This window comes from Myotis daubentonii, chromosome 4, assembly GCF_963259705.1.
Source record: "Myotis daubentonii chromosome 4, mMyoDau2.1, whole genome shotgun sequence".
NCBI classification, from domain to species: Eukaryota; Metazoa; Chordata; class Mammalia; order Chiroptera; family Vespertilionidae; genus Myotis; species Myotis daubentonii.
In genome coordinates, this window is record NC_081843.1 from 36,941,573 (window position 1) to 36,965,424 (window position 23,852).

The window sequence follows — 23,852 nt, forward strand, 5'->3', positions numbered from 1 at the left end:
AGGTTCGATTCCGGTCAAGGGCATGTACCTTGGTTGCGGGCACATCCCCAGTGGGGAGTGTGCAGGGGGCGGCTGATCTATGTTTCTCTCTCATCGATGTTTCTAACTCTCTATCCCTCTCCCTTCCTCTCTGTAAAAAATCAATAAAATATATTTTAAAAAAATAATAGCAAGAGAGTTTTTATTTTGGAAGATGACTCCAGTGGGACTATTTGCAGTAGGATTAATCTGTCCCAATAAAGGCAATTCAGGCAGTACCCGTGCCACTTGGACTAAGGAGATTGCCTGCTCAATTCTTCGTAACTCCTTTCTAGCTTCATCTGTCAGTACGCTGGGTGAGGAAAGATTAGAGTCACCTCTAAGTATATTAAATAAATTTGTCATCTCTCCTGTAGAGACTTTTAGATAAAGTCTTAACCAATTAATGTTCCCTAATAATTTTTGAAAGTCATTTAAGGTTTTAAGGCAATCTTTTTGTATTTCCACCTTTTGAGGCCTAATACATTGGTTTTCAATTATGGTTCCTAGATATTTGAAAAGCATTTCTTTCTGTACTTTTTCTGGAGCAATTTTTAAGCCCCATTTAGGAAGTTCCTTTTCTAACTGAGAAAACATTGCTAAAGTCTGTTCTTCCCGTGAACTTGCTAGGGGCAAGTCATCCATGTAATGGACAATATCACACTGGAAATATTTGTCCCTTAAAGGCTGAATAGCTTAAGCTACGTATTTTTGACATAAAGTAGGGCTATAGGGCTATTGGCCATTCCTTGAGGCAAAGCTTTCCATTGATATCTTTTCATAGGCTCTATATTATTAATAGATGGCACTGAAAAGGCAAATCTTTGTTTATCTTGTGGTGCCAAGGGAATGGTGAAGAAACAATCCTTAAGATCTACTATTATAAGAGACCACTCTAGAGGGATTTGTGAAGGTGCTGGGAGTCCAGGCTGCAAAACTCCCATGGTATGCATAGTAGCGTTAATGGCTCTAAGATCATGTAACAATCGCTATTTTCCTATTGCCTTCTTAGGAATTGTAAATATAGGAGTATTCCAAGGACTATTGGAAGGTCCTATATAACCAGCTTCTACTTGTTCCTATATTAATTCATGAATATGACTTAATTTCTCCTTGGTTAATGGCCACTGATTCACCCATATAGGTCTATTATCTTTCCATTGCATAGGCTCAGCATGGGGATGAGGAGATTGAGCAGTGACCACTCCTAAAAAGTCTGATATTCTAATCCTTGTTTTCCTATGTGTCCTTTGGCCTGAATGGGTTCTTTAATCCCCTGATTATCTTTTCCTAAACCAGTGATGGCAAACCTATGACATGCGTGTCAGAGGTGACACGCAAACTCATTTTTTTGGTTGATTTTTCTTTGTTAAATGGCATTTAAATATATAAAATAAATATCAAAAATATAAATCTTTGTTTTACTATGGTTGCAAATATCAAAAAATTTCTATATGTGACACGGCACCAGAGTTAAGTTAGCGTTTTTCAAAATGCTGGCACGCCAAGCTCAAAAGGTTCGCCATCACTGTCTAAACCTTGACCAGCTTGATATTCCATCTGAGTTATTAACTGTTGTCCCTTGCCAGTAATAATACAAGCTTATAAACCTTCTAAAATGTCTCAGCTCCATAAATTGACTGCAATTCCGGAGACTAGGGCTGAAACCATCCTGTTTGTTCTTCCTCATCTTGCCACTTTAACACTGCAGCGCTGCGTTGCGTGTTATCAGGGACTCCAACTCCCGTAACAGAGCCGATAGCTTCTACCATGGACCAACCTGGAGGCCAGAATTCTTGACTGATAACACTAACATCTGCTCCAGTGTCCACTAAACCTTTAAACAGTTTTCCCTCTATTCTTATAGGATGGGTCTTGCTAATTTCCTGTATCCAATATATATCTGAGCTTCCAAATCCTTGTGTTCCTCTCTTCCTATTTATAACTTCACCTTGCTGAATATAAGGTAAAAGCAGGAGCTGAGCAATTCTTTGACCTGGAGTAATTAGCATAATATGTTTGCATTCTAATATTACCTTGATTTCTCCCTCATAGTCTGAATCTATGACTCCAGGAAAAACAGTCAATCCTTTCAGAGTATTTTCACTCTTTCCTAAGACTAAACCTGACAACCCTGGTGGCACAGGTCCCCAAATTGCTGTAGGAACGACTTGTCTAGCCATATCGGGGATCAGGGTGATTGTTATTATACTATTGAGATCTAAGCCAGCACTTCCTGGAGTGAGTTGAACGGAATCTACTGTGGTCCTGGCAGGGTGGAACTTCCCCTTATTTAATAATGAGGCTGGGGGAAGCCCCTCCGGCCATTTCCCTGCGGCTGGCCATTTCCGATGTCTTGATTTAATGGCTGGCCATTTCTATGAAATTTAGATCTACATTGGTTGGCCCAGTGATTTCCTTTTTGACATCTGGGACACAGACCTGCATTATCTGAATTGGGAGGCGGAATGCTCACGCCTTCTCCTAGAGCACCACTTTGTGTCCTTTTTGGTTGCTTACATTCCTTTTTAAAATGCCCTTGCTGTCCACAGTTGAAACGTGATTTGTTTCTCGTTGTAATTGCAGCAGCTAATAAGCTTGCCTGAAAAATGCCTGGCCCCACATTCTGACATGCTTGAATCATTTCTGTAATGGTGCTATTTTTTCTTAGAAGTGTTAGACATTTCTTACAATCAGCATTGGCATTTTCATAAGCTAATTGCTGAGTCAAAATGTCTCCTGCTGTCTCATGTTGAATCTGCCGTCTCACTGCTCAAGTGAGGCAAGCTACAAAATCAGAGAATGATTCAGTGGGCCCCTGCATGCACTTACTAAAGCAGTGATGGCGAACCTTTTGAGCTCGGCGTGTCAGCATTTTGAAAAACCCTAACTTAACTCTGGTGCCGTGTCACATATAGAAATTTTTTGATATTTGCAACCATAGTAAAACAAAGATTTATATTTTTGATATTTATTTTATATATTTAAATGCCATTTAACAAAGAAAAATCAACCAAAAAAATGAGTTTGTGTGTCACCCCTAACACGCGTGTCATAGGTTCGCCATCACTGTACTAAAGGCTCCCTCAGGTTCCCCTTTTGCTGGTAAAATCAACCAAGCTTTTCTTCCACAAAGTCTAATTTGCTCATACGCCTGTTGGACGTATTGGAGCTGATTTTGCACATCACTAAATTGCCCCTGTCCTGCAAGCATCTCAAAGGTTATGGGAACATTCTGTCTGAGATTTGAAGAAGCTTATTCTTGACATTTCTCTAAAAATTCTCCCTTCCATAGCAAATAATCTCCTTTACCCAGAGTTGCACAGGCTAGAGAATACCAATCATAAGGAGCTAGGAATGCATCAGAAATGTTAGTTATAATTTCTCCAGTAAATAGAGCATTAAGGCCATTTTGTATTACACTATCACGCAAGGCCTTTATCATTTTAAAGTCAAATCTTTCTTGCTGCCTTATTATTTGACTAGAGGCCCGGTGCACAAAATTCGTGCGGGGGGGAGGGGGTCCCCTTAGCCCAGCCTGTACCATCTCCAATCCGGGACCCCTTGCGGGATGTCCAACTGCTGGTTTAGGCCCGATCCCCAGGGATCGGGCCTAAACCAGCAGTCAGACATCCCCCTCACAATCCTGGACTACTGGCTCCTAATCACTCACCTGCCTGCCTGGTTGCCCCTAACTGCCCCCCCCCCCATTGCTGGTCTGATCGCCCCTCACTGCCTCTGTGTGCCGGCCTGGTTGCCCCTAACTGCCACCCACTGCAATCTAGGTCACCTACAACTGCCCCCTCCCTGCCAGCCTGGTAGCTCCTAACTGCCGCCCACTGCCAGCTAGGTCACCTCCAACTGCCCCCTTCCTGCCAGCCTGGTAGCTCCTAACTGCCCCCCCTCCCCCACCAGCCTGGTCACCAGTTACTGCCCCCCCCTGACAGCCTGGTCACCCCCAACTACACCCCTCTGCCAGCCTGATCGCCCCTAACTGCCCCCACCTGCCAGCCTGGTCACCCCAACTGTACCCGCCCCGCCAGCTCAGTCAACCCTAAATGCCCCCCCACTGGCCTAGTCACCCCTCACTGCCCCCCTGCCAGCCTAATCGCCCCCAAATGCCCCCCCTGCCGGCCTGGTCACCCCCAACTGCATCCCCCCTGCTGACCCAATTGCCCCTAACTGTCCCCCCCCACCAGCCTGGTCGTCTCTTACTGCCCCCCTCTACCGGCCTGGTCACCCCTAACTTCCCCCCTCCCCCGCCAGCCTGGTCACCCCATGCAGCCTGCTTGTTCAGTCGTTTGGTCATCCCTCACTAACTACCCTGCTGGCCTGGTCATAGGTAGCCATCCTGTGAGGGCGTGAGGGTTAACTTGCATATTACCTCTTTATTATATAGGATTTGGGAATTGTGGGTTAGCTACCTGTATAATAGGAAAAGCAAGTCTATCCTCCATTGTCATGTCCTTTAATCCTTCTCGGATAGCTCTTTGCATAGGTGATCCTATTAGTGGCGATTTAAATGTTTCAGAATCAGGACATGAAGGCCACTCCTCCAATTTATCTTTATGCTTCTCTTTAGGAGCGGAGGGTGCAAAGTGAGGAGGTCTTTCTTCTCTTAAAGGCTCTAGCAAATGCAATACCGTTTTCCACAAGGAGAAACAATTTGGAGGCAAGCTTTTCCCTTGCTGCTGAGCTTCTTTCAAGTTTTGACCTGTTCTTTCCCAACATACAACATCCAATGTACCCTCGTCAGAAAACCATGGATTATATTCTATAATAATTTGTAGAAACTGTAAAAGAAGATCTTCTGACACTGCAATTCCCTTATCCTTGAGCATGCAAGCCAAAAGTCTACAAGAAAGTCTCTCCCCTTTCAACAAATTCTGCCCCATTATGATCTGGCTGAAACAAAAGAAATTACTCGAGCACTTACAGATCCGCGGGCTTCTGCAGCTAACATGAGTTTTGCACGCAGTTAATCTTGCACTACCAATCTGGTGATTTCTTTTTCCGCTCTGGTGAATTCTTTTTCTCCAAGTCCCAGTTCAAGGGAACCAAATGTGAAGCCACGGCCCACGTGGCCTCGGGTTCAACGACTTGAAGAAGAGCTAACGCGCAAATTAATACACAGGACAAGAAATATAAATTTGGAAATTATGGGGGAGCCAGTTGTGATCTTGGTACAAGGGACCAAGTTCCACTAAGTCTCCATTCCCATCTGCTTTTATTTACTATAATACACAATTGCCTTTTAGGAATGCAAACAGACATATCAAAGGTGATGTTTGATAAACAGTAAGATTATTAGGTTGGGGGAGTTTGCTTTAGGCCATTGAGTCAGCAGTAGGTAATAAAATGCAGATATTCATCCCTGTGAAAACCGAAAAGCCCCATTCAGCCTTCTGACTGGACTTCTCGCATTTATATCAATTACTATTGATCTTGGTTCCCAGCAACTATGCATGGTGCCAGAGGAGTATTAGACTTATCAGGAGTATTACTTCATAAGTTTATAAAGTCTAATCACTATGCTGTACCCCTGAAACTAATACAATAATGAATGTTAACTGGCAAACGACTTAAATAGACATTTCTCCAAAAATATACAAATGGCCAACAGGCACATGTAAAAATGCTCAACAGAACTAATCATTAGGGAAAGGCAAATCAAAACTACCATCACATCCATTAGTGTGATATACATATTCAGATAGATAGATCGATAGAGAGAGAGATAGAATATCTACTCCACCTCCCTCCCAGTTTATCAAGTATTACAAGATTTTACTTATCATGACTAAAAAGGCCCTAAACAGGCAATTCTACCTTCAGAGTGAACTGCCTGTCCTGATGAGGTATTCATACATTCATTTTCTGAACCACTGTGATAGAAATAAAAAATGAAATTATTTACAGAGGGAAGAAATGAGCAGAAACAAAAAAATCACTTTTAGGGAGGAATCTGGCATCACTTCATTACTGGAGACCTACCACTGAATTTATGGCCTTTGAATTTGTGCTGGTGCACTGAGTTTCCTCTAGTAGGACAAAGGTTTAGCTCCTTGACTATAAATTTATATGTAGAGGGATCCAAGTCATAATGCCCCTACCATCCTCATATATTCTCTCTGACACTGTAGTCTGTGACTCTCCCAAAGTTTTACATGCATTTTATATTTATTGATGTTCCCTCTGCAGATTTACTTCTTTGTGCCTAATAAACTTCAATAAGAAAAAACAGAAAATGGTAAGACTTGGTGAGGACGTGAATAAATTAGAACCCTGTGCACTGTAGATGAGAATGCAAAATGGTACATCTGCTATAGAAAACAGTATAGTGGGTTCTCAAAAATTAAAAATAGAACCACCAAATGACCCAGAAATTTCACTTCTGGGTTTATACTTAAAGGACTTGAAAGCAGGGACTTGAACAGATATTGTACACCCATGTTCATAGCAGAATTATTCACAGTAGACAAAAGGTGGGAGCAACCAAAATGTCCATCAACAGATGAATAAATAAACAAAATTTATGATATCTATACAATGGGATATTATTCATCCTTAAAAAGGAAGGAAATCCTGGCACATGCTGCAACACTGATGGAGAACATTATACTAAATAACATAATCCAGTCACAAAAGACAAATACCATATAATCCTGCTTATCTAAGGTATCTAGAGTAGTCAGATTCATAGAGACAGAGAATAGAATGGTAGTTGTCAGGGGCTGGAGGAGTGAGGAATGAGGAATTATTTAATAGGTATAGGGTTTCAGATTCAGAAGATGAAAAGTGTTCTGGAGATTAGAATGAATGTATTTGAGCCTAGCCAGTGTGGCTCAGTGGTTGAGCATTGACCTATGAACAAGGAGGTCACTGGTTCAATTCCTGGTCAGGGAACATGCCCAGGTTGTGGGCTTGATCCCCAGTAGGGGTGTGCAGGAGGCAGCCGATCAATGATTCCTTCTCATCATTGATGTTTCTATCTCTCTCTTCCTCTCCCTTCTTCTCTGAAATCAATATATATATAAAACGAATGTACTTGACACTACTGAACTGTATATTTCAAAATGGTTAAGATGGTAAATTTGGTGTTATGTGCATTTTATTACAATGTTTTTAAATGGCCATCAACATGAACACTGAAGTTCTGATCTGATTGAAGAAACAAGATAAATTCCCTGGAATGCAAATTAAAAGTAAGAAAATATTAAGATTTTCCCTGTAGACAAAAGTAACAAATTAAACCACTGAAAGCAATAACTTTCCAGTAGAAAAACCCTAAGGAGATAATGTGTCTGGAGCTCAGGAGAATTGGGCCCAACCAGACCCAAGGCAATTACTGCACATTTATTTTTAACAATGCCCTTTAGGTATTGCTCCCTAGAGGCCCAGGATAGCCCTGCAAATAAACTAAGTGTGAGGCCCACACACCTCTTCTTGACCCAACAATTGGGGAATGGAGCCCTGTTCTCTTAGCCTCCTTGCTTACCCTGTCTTCCACCCACAGGCTTGCTCCTCATCTTGCTTTCTATTGGGCCCAGGGTTTTGTCTCTGGCTGTAGGCGGCTTGTGAGCCGTCTGCCCTTCCTTAGCCAGAAGAAGCAACTCAGGAGGTAGTTTCCTTGGGCAGGATTGGCAGAAGTCAAACCAACTGGACAGGTCAGTGCCAATGTAGGTACAGGAGGAGACACTCCTCTCTCAACGCCCCAAAATATTTAAGCTTAAAGACATCTCCTCCTCCCCCACGTCTCAAAGATAAGCAGAAACACAGACCAGTAGGGGACTTGGAAATCATGCAGTGATCCAAACCCTTCACTTTACAGACAAGAAAGCAGAGTACAGACTTACTAAAATCACACAGGATTAGATTCCTGGACAACTCCTCTCAGCCCCTGCCCTCCTTCCTGACCATAGAGGCCTTGCCAGCAATTCCAACCTTATCTAATGCTTATCTTTGGCAGAGAAATCTGAATATGTTTGCTGGCACGAAAACAGGCTCAGAAAAACAGCAGTTGACTCCCTACAGTGGCCTAATTTTTACATCATGTTGAATGTAAGCAATTTAGCAGGAGAGAAAAAAAAAAGAACAAAATTAAACCTCCAACTGTTCCCATTACCTTCCAAATTAACATTTTACTTGGTGAATGTACAAACGTTCTGGCATAGATGTCGTCTGTATGTGCATGTTATCTTATGTTCTGCTTTCAAGTCTGTGTCATGGACAAATATCCATAAATTAACCCATTCTTTTAATTTTAACATCTGTATAGTATTCTACTGCATTGAAACATCATAGTTGCAAAGATATTCTCCTATTATTTTGAACCTTTGGTTGTTTTAAATCCTTTTTAAATTTAGGAACAATGTTTCAACAAATGTCTTTGAATAAATTATCTTCTTTTTCCATCTGATTTGTTTCCTGCTCCAAGGTCCTCAATGTAAAATTCCTACAATTATATACATTTACTTAATCCCTGTAAAGCTCTGTAAATTAGATAATACTTCCTACCTCTTGAGATTGGGGTAGAATTTAAAAGCTAATATTTAAATACTTAGTATACTGACTGGTATAGAGTGTATACTTATTAATTTATTCCTAATAATAACATATCTATACCCTTATTGGAAAGCATGATCATCTGAGTATATTTAAATCTTTCTATTAGAATCTATATCTTACAATTCCTTTATTTATACATTATACTTCTTTGAACAAATATTTATGTTTTCCAAGTTTAATTAAAATCCAAATATTCAATTTTATCATAAGGGCAATGAAACCACCCTTTTCAATTCCTTTTTTGAGGGGTGGTTATTTATTTTTTATATGCCAGTAAGCAATTTACTGATTTTTATGTGATATGATAGCCTGCAACTTTGCCCAGCTAACTTATTCTTAGTGATGACTTCACTTATTTTAATAGCTTAGTTATAAGACACTTTGCATAACAGCTATGTTTTTATTTCTTTTTTCTTTTCAGGTAGCCATTAACAGCATTTCTAATGAAATATTAAATAAGGAATGATAACAGAGAACACCCATATCTTGTTCTTCTTTTTAGGAAAAAAGTTTGTCTTCAATAAACATGCTGTTGATGCTTGTTTTTAAATACATAGTTTATCATATTAAGAAAAACACGCCTAATGTTTTCAGAGTTTTAATCTATAAAGTGATGATAAATTTATCTGGATGCTTTATCTGAATCTAATTACATTATGTTGATATTTTGTTTGTGATAAACTAAGTTAATAGAGTTCTTTGAGTTTAATAGCTAATTCTTTTAATATGTTGGTTTTTTCATTTGCAGATATTTTATTTGGGGCATTTGCACCTGTGTCTAAAATGAAATTGGTCTAAAATGTTCCTTTCATTGTCTTTGTTTAGTTTGGATTTAAAATCATATTTGCCTCTAAAAATGAATTTTAAAAAATGATAGTAATAATAATAATAGGCATTTTAACTGGGTGCTTACTATATGCAATGCACTGTTATATGCACATTATGGGTATTTTCTCATTTAGTCCTCACAATAACCCTGCTAAGCAGATATTATTACTCTATCCATTTTACAGATTATTGTTATAATTTTCTTTGTTTTTAAATTTATTACTAAGTTAATTATTGGTTCTTGAAAAGTCAGAAAATTTTCTTCATTGGTGTCAAATGCGCTTTTAGAAACTATTTTATATTTTTTCGTATTATATTTACATTTTTTAATTCTTTTCGCACCTTTGGCTACTTACAAATATATAAAATATCCCCAAAGGTTTCTCCCAATCTCAAAGACATAGGTCACTAAGGGGACAATTAAGGACAGTTATCCATTCATTCAACAACAATAGTATAAAAACTATACGAGTTTTTAGTCCAGGCATAGTTCTAGAAACTGGGAATAGAGTAATACATAAAAATAAAGTTCCTGTTCTAATGAGCTTATGTTCTAGAGAAACAGAAGATAGATAGATAGGTAGATAGATAAATAGATAGATAGATAGATAGATAGATAGATAGATAGATAGATAGATAGACAGACAGACAGACAGACATTAATAAATGACTAGAATAAAAATAAAGGGAGGGACAGAGATAGGAGTACTATTTTAGATAGGTGGTAGGGGAAAACCCTTAACAGAGACGATATTTGAGCAGAAATCAGAATGAAGTGAAGGAAGAGAATTCCAAGCAGGTGGGTAACAAGTTAAAAGGCTCAGAGGTAGGAACATGCTTGATGTGTCCAGAAACAGTGAGGAGGCCATTGTGGTCAACATACAGAAAGTGAGGGGCAACAGGAGTGAAATCAGGGAGAGGGCAGAGGTGTGAGTCATCCATTGCCCCATAAAATTTGGCAAGGTCTTTGAGTTTTGTTCTGACTGAGATGAGAAGCCATTAGAGGATTTTGAACAGAGAATTGACATGGTCTGACATATTTCTTAATGTTCACTCTGGTTGCTGGGTAGAAACTGTTGGAGGTAGGACAAGGATATAAACAGGGATCCCATTTAAGAGACTACTGCACTAATCTGGAAGTAAATAATGATTTGGGGACCATGAATGTAGCAGACAACACAGAGAAAGTGGTCCCATTTTGGATATATTTCATAGGTAGAGATGACAAGATTTGCCAATATACTGGATGAGGACAGTTTTTTAAAAAGAGGAGTTAAGGATAGTGCCAAGGTTTTGGCTTGAGCAATTAGAATAAGATGGGGATGACTAAGGAAGCAGCAGGTTTGAGGACTGGAAGACCAGGGAGACAGTTTTGGACAAGTTTGAGATGCCTGTTAGACATCCACGTGGATAAGGAGAGTAGGCACTTAGGCATAAATAAGTGTGAGGTTCAAGGGGAAAATCCCAAACTGGAGATAGAAATTTGGATGGTATTTAAAGCTTTGGGAGTAATGAGACTACTTAAGGAATGAGTGTAAATCAAGAAGTCAATGGGGCATCTCAACAGCTAGAGATCAGAAGAATGAGAATGAGCAAAAGACAAAAAGAGCAAGTAACCAGTAAGGTAGGAGAGATGCCAAAACAAAACTGTGCTTCAAAACCAAGTGAAGGAAGTATCTGAAGATGGGTCAAGTGCCAAACTATGCCAACTCTGGCTCGTTGGTTTCGGTAAAATGGAGCCTGAGAACTAACCTCAGAGGTAGCAATGGCAGCCTTGACAAGGGAACTTCAGGAGAGAATGGAAAGAGGGGAACTGGAGTGCCGGGGTCCAACCCCAGCAGGTCCAGGGGTCCCCAAAGGCGTGGACGGAGTCGGCGAAGAAGGAATGACACGGAGACAGCGTACAGTTGATCAGCAGCCTAGCCAGGATCTCTAGCCAGGATCTCCAGCCAGGTTCTGTCTGAGATCTCCAGCCAGGTTCGGTCACCAGGTTCTAGTCAGGTTCTCTTGCCATATTTCTGTAGTCAGGCTCAGTCCAGGATCTTTTGCCATGTTCTCTCCAGCGAAGTTCTTCTGTCTGTAGGTTCTGTGTAGGTTCTGTATTCTGAGTTCTGACTTCTAACTTCTGTGTCTCTCTGTCTTGTTACATCTGTATTTATACCAGTTGATTCAATCCTATCAATCTCTATTACAAAGGTTAGGGCGTTTCTTATCTCCATTCCAGGGAGTAAAGATTATGTAGCTTAAGCATGATTGTTTGTAGTTAAATTGATTAACTACCCGCCTGGCACTTAGTTAAGGGGTTTTATTCCCTCCCTAACTTCAGGGGAAAATCCCTACCTGGGGATTCAACCTTTCTCAGAGAGGTGACCTTGGTTAAAACACAGCGCCAAGAAGGTGAGCAAACATATTAAGAACCGTATGCCATATATGCCAGGTCCCTTGAAACAGCAAGGATGGACCGGCTCCCGGCACTGGAGAGTGAGTCCTGACCACATTTGGAGGACTTATATGGAAGGGGGGAGTAGAGAAATGAGCTAACAGCTAGAGGAAAATGTGGGTGAAGGGTAGTTTTTTTTTTTTTAACTGGGAGCTGCTTGCATGCTGCCAGGAATGATCCAGAAGTTAGGGGGAAATCTTTTTGGTTTTAAGTTAGATTCTCTTAGCTTTATTTTCTTGAAATAGGAGTACTTGGGGAAAGTATTTTCCTAACAAGTGAGAAATAGTAACAAGAAAATTTTATTCTCCCATATCTCTGGGGAAGTGGGAAGATTGCAAGGAAAAGAAAGATGGAGTCACCCTGATTTCAAAGGAATATAATCAATGAAGGGTCAGAGTTTTTGGACTATACATCCTGCGGCTCCCGTTCACAAGCTTTGGTCAGTCTCAGAACCTATGTGCAGCCAAACAAACGAGTCCTCTCTCCTCAGTATAGGTGATCCTCTTCCACCACATCCCTACTCTACATTCCCTTTCTCCTGTCCCAACACTGGCCACTCCAGGAATCCCTGATCCATTTACCCAGATGCTCCAAGTTTAAGTTTACCCAACAGCATTTTTTTATATGTATAAATATTTTTATTGATTTCAGAGGAAGGGACAGAGAGAGATAAAAATATCAATGATGAGAGTGAATCATTGATTGGCTGCCTTGAGCCCCCAACCTGAGCATATGCCCTGACCGGGAATCAAACCGTAACCTCCTGGTTCATAGGTTGACGCTCAACCACTGAGCCATACCAGTCAAGCCAGTCATACTTCTTAAAGTGAAACTGAAGGAGCACTGCTTTGAAATCAGACTGACCTGGAATCAAATCTTGATGTCTTTGGGGAAATTATTTAAACCCTCCCAGTCTTAGTTTCTTCATCTATACAATAATAATAATAATTCCTATCTTACACAGGTTGTTGTTAGGCTTAAATTAAATACATGCACTTACCGAGCCCCATATTATGCCATACAGTAGGTACTCAATAAATGTCACCTCCCTAGTCTAAGGGCTATTTCCTATGTGAAAGTTTTACATTTGACTAGAAGCTTCTTAGGAGTGAGGAAAATGTTCTTTATTGTTTTCTTTTCTCTCACATAACCCAATAAAGAGCTCTTTTAGTCAGAACTGATCAAATAAAGATCTCAACCATATTAAATGTTTCCCTTCATTTTTACTTTTCACCAAATAGATTTCCCTCCTCTTAGGCGCCTGCATTTCTATCTTACATTTGTCCTTTACTCAAAGATTTCTGCCTCTGTGTCACCAAACACTTGAATCCCTAAAAAAAAAAAAAAAAAAATCAAGTTGCCCCATCCGAGTGGCTCAGTTGGTTGGACATTGTCCCATACACCAAGAAGGCTGTGGGTTCAATTCGCGGTTAGCACATATGCCTGGTTGCAGATTTGATCCCCATCTCCCCGTAATTGGTGTGTGTACAGGAAGCAATCACTGTTTCTCTCACATCAATGTTTCTCTCTCTCTCTCTCTCTCTCTCTCTCTCTCTCTCTCTCTCTCTCTCTCTCTCTCTCTCTCTCTCTTCAATGAAAGGGTATCCTTGGGTGAGGATTACAAAAGCAGGGGGGCGGGGGGAAGAAATCAAATCAGTAAAGCATTAATTCAAAATGAGTCATTTATCTCCCATACTAAGGAATAGCTCTCAACACAGGTGAAGACCTCAATTGGGACCTGCTGCATAGCCGAAATCTCCATCTCCCCCCATACCCTCCCCAAGTGTACTGGTAAGTTCCTTTTCTCCAAGCAGGCTCTACCTCAGCAAAAACGCAGTGTGGGTAATGTCAGTCTCCTAAGACAGTTTCCCCCTTATTACTCCCTGCACAGTTTCCAGATGGGCCATCACTGCACTGCCATAGCTTTTCCGCCATCAGTGGTTCCCCATCACTAGTTGGCACGCTAACTCAAATTCTTTCTTTCTCCCCTCCCTCTTTCTGATTTATATTCTTATAGGACCCAAATTCTCACTATATCTTGTGAAGCAGTGAAAAATAATTTATATTATATCTAACAAAACTTTATCTGAGCTTGCACTGAACTATTTTAAACTCCAATTTAGCAGGGTCCCCATGTTGCCCTGCTTCCAGCTGTTACTTTGGGCAATGTTATACCTGTGATTTATCTTTGTTATCTACAGGGGCAACTCTCACCCTCCAGAGGCGAGTCCCTTCCTGGGTAAGCCCAGACAGAAGGGCTGGCTGAACTGTCCCAGTCAGCAGGCTCTTCTGTCTAGGTTTGTCCTGACCTACTCCATCCCCAAGCATCACCAGGATCAAGGTGACCCAGAGTCAGTGACGAGTGGCAGCCAGAGCACCCAGAGCACCCTGTGGGTGGGGAGACAAAATATTCAAGGGGAAGGAGTTTATATACAAATAACACCCTCTGGTTCTACATATGCACCACGGTGGTTCCAAAATTCTGTACAGAAACGGCCTTCAGGTGGTAATCTTATCAGGGTTAGGAAGAAACTATATTTCCATATCTTTTTTCTTAATATTGAGACATTAGTTACTCATATCAAAGAAAGTATGATGGAAATTCAAGGGGCTAAAACACCGTCAGCAACCCCCTCATTGTTACCACCACTGAGTATCTGGCTATATGTCACAAGGATCCTCTTTAGAGGGATGGGAGATGGGGTTCTGTGGGGTCTAGGATCAGCAGCATTTTGGTGATGAAATTATTAAAACCCTGACTTTGGGATCTGTTGTAGCCATAGGACTTCCCTTTGAAAGTGTAAGAGCCTTCTTTGGGGGTTGTACCAAATGAACACACAGATGTGGCCAGCTGTGAGTTGAGGGATTATTTGAAGGAGGGAGGGAGGCATGGGCACTTCCACTGTCGTTAAAGCCTGTGCCTGGTCTGGATCTCCCAGCAGGACTGGTTGACCATGGAGAAAGGGAACCACACGAGCGCCTCTGAGTTCATCCTCCTAGGGCTCTCCAGCCAGCCCGAGAGGCAGGAGCTGATCTTCGGGCTCTTCCTGGTCACGTACCTGATTGGGGCAGCAGGGAACTTGCTCATCATCCTGGCCATTGGCTCAGACTCTCACCTCCACACGCCCATGTACTTCTTCCTCAGTAACCTCTCCCTGGTGGATTTCTGCTTCGTCTCCGCCACAGTCCCCAAGATGCTCGTGAACATCCAGAGGCAGACTCAGTTCATTTCCTATGGTGGCTGCCTAACTCAGATCTACTTCTGCATTTTGCTTGCCAACATGGACAACTTCCTCCTGACAGCCATGGCTTATGACCGCTATGTGGCCATCTGCCACCCTCTGCATTACTCCACTATGATGAGTCTGCAAACCTGTGCCCTGATGCTGGGGAGCTCCTGGCTCATCGCTAACTTCCACTCCCTGCTACACACCCTCCTCATGGCTCGACTGGAGTTCTGTGCCAGCAATGTCATCCCTTACTTCTTTTGTGACCTCGTTCCCCTGCTCCAGCTCTCCTGTTCCAGCACCCAACTCAACCAGCTCATGATTCTGCTGGTAGGAGGCTTGATCGTCCTCATCCCCTTCCTTGGCATTCTCATCTCCTATGTCCACATTGTGTCTGCTGTGCTCAAGGTCCCATCTGCCAGAGGCAAACAAAAGGCCTTTTCTACCTGTGGTTCCCATCTCACTGTAGTCATCCTCTTCTATGGGACTATCACAGGGGTCTACCTGAACCCCTCATCTTCCCATTCAGCTGACAAGGATTCACTAGCTTCAATAATGTATATGGTGGTCACTCCCACGCTGAACCCCTTCATTTACTGCCTCAGAAACAAGGACATGAAGAGAGCTCTAAGGAAACTGTTCAGTGTAAAGGCTTTATCCTGTGGGCTATGGACAGCAGAGTTCCCCCTCAGGATCTTTATGCTGGGAAGAGGAGAATGAATCCCAGGGAGAGGCTGCACATACAGAGGGCAGGAGGAACACAGACTTCATTATCCTGGGTTGTCACCATGGCTATGGCTCCCTAAGTAATTTGCTAGTCCAAAATTTCTTGGGGCCTGGCCAGGTAGTTCAGTTGATTAGAGCGTCATCCCAGTACATCAAGGTTGTAGATTTGATCCTCAGTCAGGGCACATACAAGGATTAACCAATGGTTGCATCAATAACTGAAACAAGTCCTGGCTAGTATGGTTCAGTTGGTTGTGCGCAACCAAGGCACCGAAAGGTTGCTGGTTCAGTCTCCAGTCAGGGCACATGCCCAGGTTGCAGGCTCACATGCAGAATTTCTCTCCTCTGGAATTCTCATTCATGTTTCTATTTCCCTCTCCCTCTCCTTTCCTCTCTTAAAAAAAAAAATCAATAAAAAAAATAACTGGAACAACAAAAAAATTGATCACTCTCTTTCTCTCTCAAATTTTTTAAAAATTATTTTCAATAACAAAATTTCTTGGCCCCTGCACAGACAACCCAGACTACCAAGAGGAAGATAAATTCTCCCCTAAAGACAGAACCACATAAACAGATGCAAATTCGCTTTATCCAGAGACTTTCTAGAGATGGCTGAAAAGGCCACCCATTCCACATGAAAAAATCAACTCAGAAATCTGTGACCTGTGCTGATGCCTTTGCCAAAGGGGTGCTTTCTGAAAACCCCGTCACCCCCACATTCCTCAAATACTTAACCCTTATAAGTCCCAATTTCCAAATTCTTCCACTCAACCCCCACTTCTTCAGCCAACATTCCCACATTCTGGGTTGAAACTAGTTCTGGGCACAGATTGATCATTCTCCCCAAAGGTGTCCCACTCTTGGCCTTGGACCCTACTAGATGGAGTTCCATGGCTGAAGATACTTGAATTATCAATGCCTATAGTGACTGTTTTATTTGAGCACCTAAGCAGACCTCATACTATCTTACTTCTGTGTTCTCTTAGGAAAGAAAGGTCTGCCATCCACATAGTGGTAATGAGGAAAAAGAGGCTAGAGTTAGCCCTGACCGGTTTGGCTCAGTGGATAGAGCATCAGCCTGCGAACTGGAAGGTCCCAGATTCGATTCCAGTCAAGTGCATGTACCTTGGTTGTGGGCACATCCCCAATAGGGGGTATGCAGGAGGCAGCTGATTGATGTTGCTCTCTCATCGATGTTTCTAACTCTCTATCCCTCTCCCTTCCTCTCTGTAAAAAAAAAAAAAAATCAATAAAATATATTTTAAAAAAAAAAAAAGAGGCCAGAGTTAGAGTTGATTCTCTGTGCATGAAGAACATAAAGGGAATAAGCCTTCATAAACTTTCGGAATATGTTTCTCCATAAGTTGACCTGGAGAAGGAGACAAAGAGGAAAAGCCTCATAAAATGAGTTTATGGTTGGAGAAGTTGTATGTGGCTTCCTGTCAAATACTCTGTGTTGTACGAAGTGAGGTAGAGCTGGAAAGAACATTACACAGAAAGTCATAACTACTGGCTTCCAGTCCTGGCCCCTCCCATTACTAGCCATTTGACTTCAAGCCATTTGAAATTTACCAGTCTACCAAATACACCATACTTTTCCAGCTCCTACTCATGCTATTCAGCAGGCCCATCTTGCCCATTTCTATCAAAATTCTAGTTGGACCAGATAAAACAGGATACCTTCATGAAGCCACCTCAAGTCTTCCTAGCCAAAAGAATTTCTCTCCTCTGGAATTCCATATAATTCAAATCCTATTACAACCCTTCTCATACTTTGCTTTGTATGATCCATGTTCACCCCACCTCCACTCCAAACAGGATTATGGGTCCTTTTTAAATTTTATAAAAGGTCCTGTTCATGTTAATGAATTCATCCTCAAAAGACTATCACAGTGCTTGATTTAAAATAGTAACTCAATAAAAGTATGCTGCTATAGATTATGATGAAAATGACAATGACATTAATGACAAACACTGGAGAAAGAACACTTAAGGCCTTTCTCCCCATGATTTTACCTTAGCCAATACTTTTATATCTCCCCATCCTCCTCTAAGGAAGAAGAGTTACCCATCTGGTTGTTCTGACCCCGGGGAGTTCACTGGCTCATATCTTATGAAGGGCAGTGTGCCCTGAAAGGTCAGCATCCAGAAAAGCTCCCTTCCTTCCAACCTGCCCCTGGTTAGTCCTCTTCTATTTGTGTCTGGCTGGAGTCACCACTTGGGATCCAATCAACCACACACACAATGCCTGCACACACAGGTCCTCAATTCAGATCTGGAGCTGAGAGAGAGAAGGTAGGCCTAGACCAGCCGTGGGCAAACTACGGCCTGCGGGCCGGATCCGGCCCGTTTGAAATGAATAAAACTAAAAAAAAAAAAAAGACCGTACCCTTTTATGTAATGATGTTTACTTTGAATTTATATTAGTTCACACAAACACTCCATCCATGCTTTTGTTCCGGCCCTCCGGTCCAGTTTAAGAACCCATTGTGGCCCTCAAGTCAAAAAGTTTGCCCACCCCTGGCCTACACTATTTTCCAGCTCACTTTTTACCAGTGATCCCATGATGGAGGTTAGTGGGTATAACTCAGATACTAACAAAGTGGTACTTTGGTGCAAAGTTTGCTACTGTTCCTTAATTAGATTGTCTACTTGGAAGCCCCAGGAGTTGGGATGATTGCCAGGGCAGAATTTATGCTTCCCTGAGTCTCTAACATAAAACCACAATGAAAGTAACAAAATCTAACCTCAAACATGTAAAAATTATGTGTAGAAAAGTTGATGTAAACATGGAGATCTTCCTTTAATATACATCCTATATAATAAAAGGCTAATATGCAAATTGTCCCCTCGACAGGGAGTTCAACCAGGGGGCGAGGCCAGGCAGCCAACCACCTGCGGCCCCTCCCCCGATCAGTCCCCCCCACCCTGATCAGGGGTGGGGCCGGCTGGCCAACCACCCGCAGCCTCTTCCCCTGGCCAGCCAACCTCCTGCATTCCCACCCCTCACCCCCACCCCCACCAGCCACACCCTGATCGGGGCAGGCCAGCCGGACCCCACCGGTGCACGAATTCATGTACCAGGCCTCTAGTTTGCTATAATGGTGAATAATACAATAGTTTGGTTCCAAGATTAAAAAAAAAAAAATTTGACTAAGAGAAAGAGCAGCAATAAATAAATATGAAAGACCTTCAACTGAGCTTGCTTATTGGTGGATTGTGAGAAGATTTTCTGGCTCTTCTAAGGAAGGGCATAGGGTAAGGAATTCTCTTGTGGCAAACACCTTTCAGACTGACTCTGATCCTGGCCCAGAAGCTGCTTGCTGAGAGGTAAATAGATAGGAATGTTCTCTTCCTCAACCTGCACATGGGTCAACTGCAAAAAGTTCAGCTCAGCTACCCTAACAGACTTGGCAGCATAAATCCTTCCTTTTCCTCCAACAAATCAGGACATTCCTTTTCTTTATCAAGCACAAAAGAATTACGACTTAAGATATTTCCCTAAGAAGCCATGGTAAAATAAAACATTCAAAAGAAAACAAAAGGGACATGTTTTTTTCTGGAATAGAGATTCCGAACTATCTAGAATCCAGTCCAGTCTTCTGTTGAACCTAGTTTCAGGACTGGGACTGATTCTCAGTCACAGAGGTTGTGCTCTTTCCCACACTCTCCTCTATTATTTCAGTGGTCTCTCCATCAATGTCAACACCCTCTGAGTCCACCATCTATATATTCTTGGTAAAATGAGAAATGTGAGTCTGGTTACACCCCTAGATCTGTAAGTTTTTAGTTTGATACAGAGAACAGAGAACAATATTAAATAATGCCATGAGTACGCAAACAACAAAATTCAGAATGTAAGAAACTACAGGATAAAGAACCCAGTTGTCCCAGTGAATGAATTTCAAGAAGAAAAAAATAGGAGCTACTGATTATTAGACTTAGAAGACAAAACAACAAATTATAATGATGGATCTTGGATCTTAACGCAAAGGTTCTAAAAAAAAAAGTATGTGGTTTTTAAAAAACATTACTTGGAAATAAGGAATTATTAACTTTTTAGGTATAACAGTATTGTGATTATTCTTTTAGAGTCCTTACCCTTTAGAGGTACACACCAAAATATTTATCAACAACATTTAGGATTTGCCTCAAAGTACTTCAGTGGGGGAGGAAGATGAGGAGAGATTAGAGATGAAGCAAGATTGGCTATGAGTTTATACTGATTAAAGTAGAATGATGAATACATGAGGACTCACTTATACACATCTGAAATTTTCTATTATAATAAATCTCTAAATAGAAATATACAGAAAATAAAATACTTGACATTTAAAAATCAGGCTACTACATTTCCATGGGGAAAATTCTCTTTTGAGACATTGTCCATAAGCTTTGGTCTCTAAACAGACAGAGGAGCCCAAATGGGAAGACAACAAAGCCTGACTTTATCCAAGCTTCTCTCAAGAGATCCCAACTGGCTAAAAACCCAGAGACTTCTCTGACTAAGTGTATGATCAGAGAGAATCTACAATTTAATTCAAGTAAACTGGAAGACCACTGATGAACAACTCCCAGTCCGTGGAGGCCACATGCTTTCACCCAGCTTTGGAATACGGACCTCCCAGAGAAAGTCAAACGCTAGGCCAGGTCAGCCCACATGTCTATAGACCAGAAGCCAGAGGCTTCCATCAGGTTTGGCTGCCAAGTAGCTGTAAGCTTTGCCTGGTTTGTCTGGGAAACAGGGAAAAAACAAGCCGATTTTGCATCTGGACCCTGATGTTGCTAAGTAGCAGCAGCCCAGAGTCTCAGACTGTAGATGTCTCAGAGACATCCTGGTTAGTGTAGCCTGGAGTGGACAGCTGAGGGCCAGAAGGCCATTTGCTCAATCAAAATTAAACACCATGACTATCTACCAATAAATGGATAAAGTAATGTGTTTCAAAATGAACTGAGTGCCCTAGCCACTTTGGCTCAGTGGATAGAGCATCGGCCTGCAGACTGAAGGGTCCCGGGTTCGATTCCGGTCAAAGGCATGTACCTTGGTTGTGGGCACATCCCCAGTAGGGGGTGTGCAGGAGGCAGCTGATCGACGTTTCTCTCATCAGTGTTTCTAACTCTCTATCCCTCTCCCTTCCTCTCTGTAAAAAAATCAATAAAATCTATATTTTAAAAAATGGACTGAGTATTGCAATTCCTTGTATTGAAGTCATCACCATTTATCTTATTTACAATGGAAAATGGGGGGAAAAATCCCAGTGAAAGAATATTAAGAGGCATCACGAGACAAATTACATCTTGTAATTATAGTACACAGTCAAAAGACTAATTTACTCAGCAGACAGCATTCAGAGGCACAGAATTACAACATTGCAGTGCAGTCCATGTGAATTATGCGGTCTCCAGAATTTCAAACAGAAAGAAAACCCTTTCGTGATGGCAAAATAATATTTAAAAAGCTTAAACACAGTTACAAATACTGCATCTTCTCATTTTTAAAGAAATGCATTTTTTAAATGCCTACATATTTATTTTTCCTAAATTGGCACTCATGCAAAACAGATTGCTACCATCTCATCACTTCCAGTTGGCATTCAAGACCCGAAGCACCTCAGATGACAAGGATCTAGATGCACTGAGGACAGAGATTATTCAGTAACAAGACATAGGTGGCAAATGCATTTCAGGGCAAGAAGCTGACAGGACCAAGGCATAGGCTCAGATCCCAGGTCCAGAGGGTTCATGGGAGCATCCATACATTCCACCTTGGGTGGTTCTGAAGATCAAATACATTCACTAAAATGTAAGCTCCACGAAGTTAGGGATTTTCCGATTTTATTCACTGATATATGTCAAGCACCCACAAGTGCTTCTGGCACACTGTTGGGCCTCAATAAATATGTGTGAAATTAATCAAGTGAGAACACAGAGAAAAACATTTTATGTACTGCAAAATGCCATCAAATATAGAGTATTAATACTAGTTCACCTTTCAGACTTAATTAGATCTTTATACAGAACTGAATGCTTTTAAAAATACTCTCATGTTTATTCAGTGATCAATAACAAAATATTAATTTCCTAATAAATGTGTGGACAGTTGTTATAATACAAGGAATGGAATGGGGAAAGTTTACAGATGAGGGTAGAATGTTTCAAAGGGAGCTACAAATATAGTAAAATAAACGAGGCTGCCTGAATGATCCTGACTAGGGAGGGAAAGATCCAGCACCCAAGCAGGAAGGGCAGAATGAGTGAGTACAAGAATATCTTCTTACACAGCACTCACCACAATGTGACTTAGAACACGATAATGGTTTTGTGTGTGTTTCCAGTGCTAAATCAAAAGCTCTGGGAGAAAAAGGTTTCATCTGTCTTATTCACCGTCTTCCCAGTGCCAGGCATATCGTAGGTGTTTAATAAATATTTGTTAAATGGAAAAGAGAGTGGGGGGAAGAAAGTAGATAAGAGTCCGTACCCTGGCAGGCAGGATACACACCACAGAAAAATTAGTTCAAGCTGCCAACAATGGACAAAATTTTGCCTTCACTACCAGACTTGCTCAGGAGGTGGATATGAACATCCCACTGAAAGAGAACAACCTCAACATGAACTAAAACTCAGAATATTGTTTCCCCAAAAGACAGTAAGAAAAACTGTTAGCACTACTTGGGTAAGAGACAAGAGAGGCTGTGCTCTCTGGGAACTCAAAATGAGCCTGGCCTTGCCCTTTTCCTTTTGAACAAATGGGTCAAGGTGTCTTTCTGCACCCCGTAACCCTCAACACCCCCTCCAAACCCTTCAGTGAGTAAAGGTGAATAACATCCTCCAGAACAGTCTCCCTCCATTTGGTGGTCCCAGAAGGTCCCGCCTTGTCCAGCACTTCGTATTAGCCACAAGACGCATTTCCACAGAGCACCCTTACTGCACAGGAATCTCCTGGCGATGCTGAGTTTTCTGGTGCCGATTGAGAATGGACCTCTGGTTGAAGCTCCTCCCACAGGCAAGACAGTGGTAGGGCTTCTCCCCTGTGTGAATCCTCTGGTGTCTGACCAGCCGCTCCCCTTTACTGAACCGTTTACCACACACCTGGCACCCATATGGCTTCTCCCCGGTGTGGGCTCGCCGGTGCACGGCCAGGTTAGCGTTCCTGCTGAAGCTCTTGCCGCACTCGCAGGTGTAGGGCTTCTCCCCAGTGTGAGTTCTCCGGTGCACCTGAAGATGCTGTCTCCGGCTGAAGCTTTTCCAGCAGTCCCCACACTTGTAGGGCTTCTCCCCCGTGTGACTCCGCTGGTGGACCTCAAGGTGGTGCCTCTGACTGAAGGTTTTCCAGCACTCACTGCACACATAGGGTCTCTTTCCCAGGTGGGTTCTCTGGTGCTTCATGAGGTACTCTCTCAGAGTAAACCCTTTCCCACACTCAACACAGCCATAGGATTTTTCTTCTTCATGGGTTCGCTGGTGTCTTACGAGATTTGAGCTCCGACTGAAGCCTTTTCCACACTCAGGGCACTGAAAAGGCTTCCAGAAGGAGCTGTGAGTCTTGAGGTCATCAGGTACAGGAAGGATGCCATGCTGGGGAGGAGGAGGCCCTGCCATGTTTCCCACAGAATTACCAGGCTCCTGCTCACAGGTTCTTCCGAGCTCGGGGCTCTGGAGAGCAGCTTCCCCAAACCTCTCTGAGGTCCCCTGAGCAAGCGTCCCCTTGAGGTCTGCCTGCTGGATTTTGGCCTCTTTTTCCTTGCTCCCAATGCCTATAGGACAAAGGAGATACATACTGATTCTGTAACAGCAATGAAAGTAAATTTATGTTAATGCAGAATGGTATGGTGCAGCCACTGTGGAAAACAGTATGGAGTTTCCTCAAAAAATTAAAAATGAAACTGCCTTTTGACCCAGCAATCCCACTTCTGGGTATATATTCTAAGAATCCCAAAACACCAATCAGAAAGGATTTATGCACCCCTATGTTCACAGAAATGTTATTTACAATAGTGAAGATCTGGAAACAACACAAATGTCCATCAGTAGAAGAGTGGACAAAA

The 23,852-nt window shown here is 42.0% G+C and overlaps 2 protein-coding genes across 6 annotated transcripts in view; one reads left to right on the top strand and one right to left on the bottom strand.

Annotated features, from left to right (window-relative positions):
- Positions 1-23,852, bottom strand: part of ZSCAN25 (zinc finger and SCAN domain containing 25) — a 44,794-nt gene that overhangs the window by 5,590 nt on the left and 15,352 nt on the right. For 3 of the 5 annotated variants that reach the window (XM_059691743.1, XM_059691745.1, XM_059691744.1), the window contains one exon: positions 20,008-23,561. The exons of the other annotated variants lie outside the window; for them this stretch is intronic. In XM_059691743.1, the coding sequence (XP_059547726.1) occupies positions 22,729-23,561 (833 nt within the window). In that variant the 3' untranslated portion in view covers positions 20,008-22,728. Of the gene's footprint in view, positions 1-20,007; positions 23,562-23,852 lie in introns of those variants that run through there. 5 annotated transcript variants of the gene reach the window in all.
- Positions 14,809-15,895, top strand: LOC132232303 (olfactory receptor 1361-like). Its single transcript, XM_059691785.1, has one exon. It carries the CDS (start codon positions 14,809-14,811, stop codon positions 15,799-15,801), a length of 993 nt encoding a protein of 330 aa, XP_059547768.1. The 3' UTR covers positions 15,802-15,895.